This window comes from Orycteropus afer, unplaced genomic scaffold, assembly GCF_000298275.1.
Source record: "Orycteropus afer afer isolate SDZICR_OR568_19922 unplaced genomic scaffold, OryAfe1.0 scaffold00359, whole genome shotgun sequence".
In the NCBI taxonomy this organism is placed as follows: Eukaryota; Metazoa; Chordata; class Mammalia; order Tubulidentata; family Orycteropodidae; genus Orycteropus; species Orycteropus afer.
The window spans coordinates 1,624,963-1,634,421 of NW_006921946.1; the positions used below are offsets into that span (position 1 = coordinate 1,624,963).

Consider the following 9,459-nt stretch of genomic DNA (forward strand, 5'->3'; position numbering starts at 1 on the left):
TAGAGTCACTATGAATCTAAATCGATTTGGTGAGTTTTTAATAGTATTGTTATAAAATAGAATCACTTCAAGAAAATTTTGGGGAGATTTTGCTGTGGAAAGAAGCTTATTTAAATGAAGTAACCCAGTGTTACATTGTGTTAGATGTGGGGGCTGTTCTGAAGCCTGTCATTGTAGGGAGCTCAAGATATAAAATGGTTTTGCATACCTGACCTGTCTGGATCCTCATTTGGCATCACCAGTTAGCCACTGTAGCCACTGAGCAGTTTATTTTAAAGTCCCTGTGGATCGTGGTACGCTAGACAGATGAAGTGGTTCATAACTTTAAAACAGCCATAATTAGTTTTGCTTTTAATGATAAAGTAACCTAGATTGTTGCCCCCAGTTCCATAGCAAGTAAGTAGATATGCCATGAAGACCCTTTTTAAATCAGTGGGTGTGTACATGTGAGTATATATGTACATATGTATTTGTGTAATTTTTTAAAACTACAGATGCCTTTGATAAGGCATCTACCTGGTTCAGTCATGGCCAGTGAAACAGACCCAAATTTTTTAAATGTGGGTGAACAAGAACACTATCCAGAACAGGAAAAATTATAGTCAAAGCCCTGCTAGGAACTTAATCTCTCTCTTTGAAAACAAAGACAGTATGCACATTGCATAGCAACCAAATCTCTTGATTGGCTGAATCAGAATCAGCTATGCCCAGCTCAGAGATGGGGGCTGATTGCACCACCATGAATGTGTGTCACTGTCTGCAGTCCTGGCAGTAATCCAGCTTCCCACATCAGGCTCCTGAAAGGCCTTACTACACCTTTTCCGCTTCCCTTCCAGAACTTCAATCGATGATTTTTTCTGTTCTGGTTAGTGTACCAGAGCACTCCGATTTTTAAAAGTCAGGTCTATTCTGGGTTCACTTCATTGGCCATGACTGAACCAGTTTGAAGCCCTGGAAACCACTAATACAGTTTTTCATACACTCAGGGAATTCATGAGCCTTTCATCTCCCCTTTGAATGTTATTTCTGGACCCCAGATTTTAGGTTTTTCAAAGTCTTAATTTCATTTCTGACAGATCCTTGAGTTTTTTACTTTTATTTTTCATCATAAATCATTTAGCCCTTGAAATGTCAATCCAAAAAAACCAGGATGAATCAGTTTGGGAAATAGTTGATCCAAACAAACCAAACTCACTACTGTCGAGTCAAGTTGATTCGACTCACAGCGACCCCTGCTTGGGTTTCCAAGGCCATATCTCTACGGAAGTAGATTGCCCAATCTTCCTTCCAAGGAGTGGCTGGTGGGTTTGAACCACCAGCCTTCTGGCTAACAGTCAGATGCCTTGGCACTACACCACCATTGATGGTGAGATTATATTAAAGGGCAAACTTGACAGTTTTTTTTTAAACCATCCTAAGATTTGTCTTCAGTTTTGACTGTTCCATATTAGAAATTATTCGTTTATAAATACTTCACATTTTAGAGATAGAGGTGGTTACTCATTTAAAAAAAAAAAAAAAAGCCCTCAACTCTTTGTTTTTCTTCAGATGTGGCACCATTTATTGAGTTCCTGAAGTCCATACAAGATGGAACAATAGTCTTAATGGGAACATATGATGATGGAGCAACCAAGTATGTAAACTTAAAACTTTATGCAGCCTTTTGGAGCTATGGTTTATAATTATACAAGCAATACATTTTTGTTGAAAAGATTTGAAAATACAGCAGTGTAACTACCAGATAACCACTGGGGGCATGTTGTTTGGTTCTGTTTCGTTTCCAGTTTGTTTCCTTCTGATCTTTTGATGCATAGTGACTTAGTTATCCAGTGTTCCTGTAACAGAAACACAGGTAGCTGGTTTTAACAAACAGAAGTTTATTTTCTCCAAGTTTAGGTGGCTAGAAGTCCAAGTTCAGGGTGCTGCTCTAGGAGAAGGCTTTCTCTGCTGGCTCTGGAAGATGGTCCTTGTCTCTTCTTAGCCTCTGCGTCTGGCTCCCTGGAGACCTGCGGCCTGGCCTCTCTCCTCCCCACCTCTGGTGCTTGTTTCCTTGCTTCATCTACGCTTTCAGGTCTCAGAGGAGATTGATTTAAGACACACCCTACCCAAATACAGCCCCCTTAACACAGCAAAGAAAACCCACTCCCAAATAGGATTATAACCACAAGTATAGATAACCAAAACCCAGGGGCTTTGGTCTCTAGTCCATTCTGACTCACAGCGACCCTGTAGGACAGAGTGGAACTGCCCCACAGGGTTTCTCAAGCTGTAAATCTTTAGGGGAGCAGACTGTCACTTCTTTCTCATACCGAGTGGCTAGTAGGTTCTCACCACTAACCTTTGAATTGGCAACAGAGCGCTTAACCACTGTGCCACCAGGGCTCTTTTCCAGGTACAGACAGGGGTTAGAGTTTACACCACTTATTTTTGGGGGCACAATTCAGTCCATAACGTACACCATGCACATTTGTTAGGAAACTAGTAGCACTTTGTGTATAAACCTTTTATGCTGTCTTTTATCGTCTCTTCTGTAACAGCCTTACATGGTTTTTTCCTGACATGAATATTACTCAATAGCATTTCTTAAGCTCCACTAGCACGTCATCATTGTTGTTAGGTGCTGTCGAGTCATTTCTGACTCATAGCGACCCCACGCACAGCAGAACGAAACACTGCCCGATCCCGCGCCAGCTCCATGATCCCTGCTATACTTGAGCCCGTCATTGCAGCCACCATGTCAATCCATCTCGTTGGAGGCCTCCCCCTCTTTTGTCGACCCTCCACCCTACCAAGCATGACATCCTTCTCCAGGGAATGGTGCCTTCTGACAACATGACCAAAATAGGTGAGAGAAGTCTGGCCATTCTTGCTTCCAAGGAGCATTTCGGGTGCACTTCCTCCAGGACAGATCTGTTAGTTCTTCTAGCAGTCCATGGTACTTTCAGCATTCTTCGCCAGCACCACAACTCAAAAGCATAACTTCATCATGTGACTGCTTTTATTTAAAAGTCCCCCTATTATTACCAGTTTTTTTTTCATACTGTCACATTGGGATGAAAATTTAATAAAATATTTTGCACTTTTGATGATGTCTTTAAGCTAAATTCCTAAAAGTGAGGTTAATTCTCAAAGGGATGAGTATCAGTATGATACATTGTTCATAAAGTCTGTAGATAGCAGCTAACCTTCGGTCCTAAGATTGTGTATGTCACCAGGGTGTGGAAGGTGCACTAAATAAAGCACAAGAGAACAGGCCTCGTGGTCCATCACGTTGCCCAGAAATAACCTTTGAACTCATTTTCCTTTCCAACTCCAGACGTCTGAACGCATATATTTTCTTCATTTTTACAAATTTGGAATGGTAGCATTTATAGCATAATTTTTCAACTTATTTATGTGGTGACTTTTTCCCTGTATTATTAAATATTCCAACAAAAGTGTTTCGGCCTTTGCTCCGGTTGAATTGTGTTTGGGCCACTCAGGCTCACTCATGGTAATTTGCAAAAGCCCTGCATATAACAAGTATATTAACCATTTTTCATGGTACCGATACATTGTATATCATTTCTTCTCTGGAGCAAAGTGTTTGCTTGTTTGGTAAAGAGTAATAATGGTTTGAATGAGCAAGCTAAGTTTCGCTGTTGTATTCCTCCTCTTGGAGAGAACGCTGTGACATGTCAGCCACATGCCTAAGTGCAGGGCTTCAATGTGAATGTCTTGGAGTAAAAAGAGATCTTACAGGTCACCATTCCACATCCCAGCCAAGGAAACATTCCCTTAGAACGTCTTTGAATACCTCCTCTGAAACTCCTTACCGCCTAAGGGTGCAGGAGCCCTTGCCATTTGTCTATTTGGAACAAAAAAAAATATTTTAAAATAAATGTTATGTTCTGAAGATGATCTTCCTGTAAATTCTACCTGATAGTCCTTCATTTGAGTAAAAGAAACAACAGAACAAGAAATACGTTTCCCTATCATTTGATCCTTCAAGCATTTGAAGCTAATTGGCATTTCTCTTTGGTTTCCTGTTTTCCAGGCTCTATACGCATGGCTCTTTAACTTTTTATCATGTTAAGTGTCTAGGTTTTACCCTCCTGGCTTCATTTCCTTGGGTGTTCTCTAGTGGATTATTGTCTCTTAAGATAAGTGGCCCCAGATTGAACACAGTGTTCCAGATGTGGTCTGGCTGGTACAGGGTACCATGGAGATGGGAGCTCACCATGTTTTGGGTATTATGTTTCTTTGAATATTCATTCCGACTAGTATTGTATTAGTTTTCTTTAAACAGTAACATCACATTTTTGGCTCATGAGGTTTTGGTCAAGTTAAGTTCTCAGATCTTTTCATCTGATCTCAGACTTTGCTTTGTTTTGTTTTTTAAACCACTGCCAAGTCAGGCCTCTCTCCCCACTCAAAACTTGGTTTTGTTTAATCTAAATGGAGAACTTTATCATCATTGATCCTTTTTAGTTTTTCTTTTGCTGATTTTGGCCCACTTGGTCTTGATTCTGACATTTGTCCTAAGACCTTCCCGTGGTCCGGACTTCAGATTTTCTCCAAAGTCATTCTTATGTCTAAATCTAAGTCATTGATAAAAATGTTACTAACGGCAGGGTGCCACCCTGCTGAAGGCCTCCTCCAGGGGAGTCTTAGCTGTTAATCAGCTGCAAGTACTGCTTTTCCGACAACTGCCAATGAACCCTACTGGTCTTCCATCCAGCTGCTGGTTTTGTTTCACTCATGGGGGTTATGTTCTGAGACCAGCGGATGTTCACTTGCAACTCGTGGACTGTGCTCGTAATTACAGCACCCTAATCTCCTGCCCAAAACCTCTTCAGAAGCTGAAATGTGGGTGACTTGGCTTCACTTACCCCCTCTCCCCCTCCCCTTCACTATTCTCTTTGCCATAATCCGTTCGCGAAGTCTGTTAGGATTTGGAATGCGTTTTCTTGGGCCATTGCTTTTATATGTTTCTTCCTCTTTTTAAAAACACTGGAGTATTTAACTTTCTCTGTCTTGTTGTTGTTGTTGTTGTTGTTGTTATGTGCCGTCAAGTCAGCCCTGACTCATAGCGACCCCTCCTTGGGTTTCCGAGGCAGTAGCACTACGGAAGTAGGATTGCCCAACCTTCCTTCCGAGGAGTGGCTGGTGGGTTTGAACCGCCAGCCGTCTGGTTATCAGGCAAGTGTCTTAGCCACTATGCTACCTAGGTCCATGCTATTCTAAAGTAACTGACATCACCTTGTAGATGATATTAATGAATTCCTTTAGAACCTAAGGTTGTGACTTGTGGGGGCCTGGAGGCTGAAATCTAAAGTTCTTGCTGCTGTTTCCTTTTCACGTTGGTAGAGTGTTTGCTCCCCGGGGAAGACAGTGGGGCTTTCATGTGTCAGTATTATATCACTCTTCCAGTAAAATGGAGAGTCCCTTTGTTTTCACCCTCGGTAGTAAACCTTCTCTCTGTGGCTCTCCTAGTTTGTCTCGTCTTGTCTTATTCTAAGTACCGTAGGACTGCCTGGTAGGAGTAGTAAAAACTTCATCATTAGTAACTTGTGGTTTGCCTTGTATTTTTGTACACTTTCTTTTCTAAGTTTGAGCCCATCTTGGAACACCCCTGTAGTAGCACTAATTTAGAAACTGTCCTCCCTTGTTTCTGGGATTTGTAATTATAGAGTGAAAATTACTGTTTTTGCTTGCTCGTTTGTTTTCAAAGTGTCATTCCCTCATAGGAGTTGCTATTCTAGACTTTTTATAATACGCTCTGTTTTAAAATACGCTACATGATCCTGTATGCCTAGTATTTCTTAATGCTGTCCTTCAAATTCCTGGGTAATAGAGTGACTTTCTTCCAAAGTCCTTTACACTTCTACGTCCCAGCTTGTTCCCTGTTGTTCCAAATCGAGCCCAGACTACAGTGCTCCTTGTCACAGCCTGTGCTATTCCAGAAAACCAGAAAAGCCAACTGTCATCGAGTGGGCCCCCACCTCACAGCGACCCCCGTGTGCGCCGGAGTAGGACCGTGCTCCACAGGGTTTCCAGAGGCTGATCTTTCAGGAACGAATCTCCAGGCCCTTCTCCCAAGGCACCTTCGAGTGACCCAAAACCACCGACCTCTCTGTCAGCCGCCAAGTGCATGGACCATTTGTGCCACCCAGGAGCTCTGCTTTTGGAGAAAGGGAGTATAGATTCGCTTGCTTTGATGGTGCGACCTCGAGGGCTAGCCCTGGGGGCTCCTTCCTAATGAGGCTCAGAGGCAGGGCTCCCCAGCCCACATGTCCCACCTCTGCTCGAGCTCACTGTGTGCACCCGTCAGAGCTGTTCTAGGAAAGCCTGATCCCCGGCCCTGCCTAACTCCCAGTTTCTCACAGGATAGTTTTCTGTTCTAAAGACCATTTGTACCTAAAATAATTTATTTAGTATAAACTTTTAACAGCTGAGCTAGTTTAAAATCTTTAGTAAACATTAAAATATATGCAGTCAACTCATGCTGTTTCTATGTAGAATAAAGAAGCTTTTATTTGCAAACTTTATTTTCTATAGAAATCCACTAGTTACTGTGCATTTACTGTAAACAGATGGTGTTCTCATGGAAGTAAGGAAAGAGCTGAAAGGAGTCAAAATGTAAAGCTAAATTTTCAAGTTGCTTTTAGCTGTCCGGGCTGGCTTGGTTTCATTCATAGAGATCAAAATTCAAAAGGACAGAAGTATAAAATGATTGCCCATCAATATATCACTTAGTTGACACAAAACTCTCATATGAGCAAGATTTTACTTACTTTTGACAGGGGGCCATACTTGCATTTGGATAATCACTTTGTGAGCAGTTTGTGAATAACGCAGTCCCCTTGGCATTTTGAACTTAACATTCACTATTTCAGTGACCCAAGTCTTGCGATGTGTCAGTTTGTAATTTTTCTGGATGTAAATGCGAGTCGAGCCCCGCAGGAGGCAGCTGCCTAGTGACCTGTTGCCTGACCCCTGCATTGCAGTCCCACTTTATTATTTCAGCTATATGATAGGAGCTGGGATGCTTAACAGAACACTGGAATAAAAAAGGACCTTCCTCACTGTTGCTCTGGTGGTGTATTGGGTAAGGTATTTGATTGCTAATCAGTAGGTCGGTGGTTCAAACCTACCAGCTCCTCCACAGGAGTAAGATGAGACAGTCTACTTCCATGAAGATTTACAGGCTTGGAAACCCAATGGAGGTCACCATGAGACGGAATCAACTTGATGGCAGTGGGTTTGTTTTTCACTGTTGCTCTAGCTATTGGCAAATGTAAAACTGGCCTTAGCTTAGGTCCACGCTTCGCAGATTGGTAGATGAATATGGTTTGATACCGAATACCTACACTGGTGGCCTTCACATTTTTTTTTCCCCCTTTTAGCTCCATAGCTTTACATCTCCCTTCTGAGCCAGCAGAAGGGAGACTGACTCACTCATAATGGGTAATAACCTACACAAAAGTCTTCTGTGGCAATTAGTGATCTCTCTAGTTGACCTTTGCCCTTCTCCTTCCTCGCAGATACTTAGTTGCTGTATAGTTAATATTTTCTTTTTAGTATCCTGTTAGAAAATTTCACTGAAGTACAATTTATATCCCCATTCTCAAGATTCATTTCGTTTCAAATAAGACATCATGTCAGAAACATTAAGATTTCTATCAGCATTTACCTTTATTCTATTTAAATATGCTTTACAAAAGGTTTAGTGGAGCTTGAAATTGATTTTTCATTTTGCAAAACTATTGGTTGCTTAAGACTTTGCATTAGCCCAAGTAGGCATCTTCTACCTGGAGTATTACTTACCTATGTGATGAATGTAATTAAAGTGATTAAATGAAGGGAATTATTGTCATGAAGTAAAGATGTCTGAAAGATACTTCCTCATTAAAAAAATACTCGAATTGCTAAACTTTATGCGTTTTGCCACCACAGAAATAAATAGCAGAAATTTACTCTGAAAAAAAAAAATCTGTATTCTTCTTTTTCTCATAGTCTCTTATTTCAGCTAACTTTATCTTGTGTACTTTGTTAGGTATCAGATAGCATACTGTGCACTGTGCTTATTGTGTTATTCTTTGTCTCCATCTCTCAGACTCAATGACGAGGCGCGGCGGCTCATTGCTGAATTGGGGAGCACATCTATTACTAATCTTGGTTTTAGAGATAACTGGGTCTTCTGTGGTGGGAAAGGCATTAAGACAAAAAGCCCTTTTGAACAGGTTAGTGTCATCTTAGATTTTCATAATTAATGGAGAAAAGCAAGTTGTGTGAAACCCTTTGGTAAACAGTCCTGTCTGTTATTTGAAAATTAGATTAAGCAGATATTAAATATACTCAACATATTTTCATAACTTCTTGGTAATCATTCATCAAACCATTTTAATTTTGAAACCTTAAAGTAAACTTTTTAGGATGTGTTAGTTACTAAGGATTTTAATTGAACTGTTGATACCAGAATCAAATTCGGAAATACTTTAAAACTTAGTATGACACAAACTTTATTTTTTGACTAAGAAATGGTTAAGAACACCTGCAATGGTTTGTTTTTTCTGCTGATACTTAAAGTTCTGCCACACATGCACCAAGCCCTTAAAATCTCTCATTTAATATCTTAAACAATGATTTATATGAACTCATCTTTGATGAGTCCATTAAAACGAGCGTGAGTAAAGTATGTTACCGCAAATCAAGAGTTGACCGGGATTTTCTTAACTGCATACTACTGTTGTGTTTCAACAGCACATAAAGAACAATAAGGATACAAACAAATACGAAGGCTGGCCAGAAGTTGTAGAAATGGAAGGCTGTATCCCCCAGAAGCAGGACTGAAGGAGCCCAGGGGCCACTTGGAGGATGCGTACTTCCACTGCTAACAGGACTGTCACAGAGAAACTCTATGTACATATTTTAAGGGCATGCCGCCATCTTGTCGTGTGCATGATGCATACTTCCACTGCTAACAGAACTGTCACAGAGAAGCTCCATGTACATATTTTAAGGGCATGCTGCCATCTTGTCGTGTGCATGAGCATTATCTCTTTTGATATCAGGATTATTTATTGCTGACGTAAATAAAGACCTTTGTACATATTCACCATGATAAGCACATTTCCCTAATACACAATGTTTAGACGGCTGTGGTAATAGCATCTTTTAATTCTAAAAGTGTACCCAATGAATAACTAAACAGATTGTGGAAGATTTATGGATAAATATACTGATTGCTGTGAAAAATCTATCATGGAATAATATGGATTTTAAGGAGGAGATGTATTTTCTTTTATATATATTTATAGTCTTTTAAATTAAAAGCTATTGGGCTAGTCGTGTGTGTATTGTTCATAAACAGTCTTGACTCTCCCCAAGAACCTCTTTTCTTAGTCTTTCTCTTTACTACTCTTCATCCCTAGAAACCTAGAAATGTTGATATGAAAACTTAGAGCACAACAAAAT

General features: G+C 40.5%; 1 protein-coding gene across 1 annotated transcript in view; it reads left to right on the forward strand.

Moving 5' to 3' along the window:
* Positions 1-8,835, forward strand: part of FAM3C (FAM3 metabolism regulating signaling molecule C) — a 35,709-nt gene extending 26,874 nt beyond the window's left edge. Inside the window, exons 7-9 of the mRNA XM_007952808.1 lie at positions 1,549-1,633; positions 8,099-8,225; positions 8,746-8,835. Of these exons, the coding sequence (XP_007950999.1) occupies positions 1,549-1,633; positions 8,099-8,225; positions 8,746-8,835 (302 nt within the window). The remainder of the gene's footprint in view (positions 1-1,548; positions 1,634-8,098; positions 8,226-8,745) is intronic.
* The last annotated feature ends 624 nt before the right edge of the window (positions 8,836-9,459 follow it).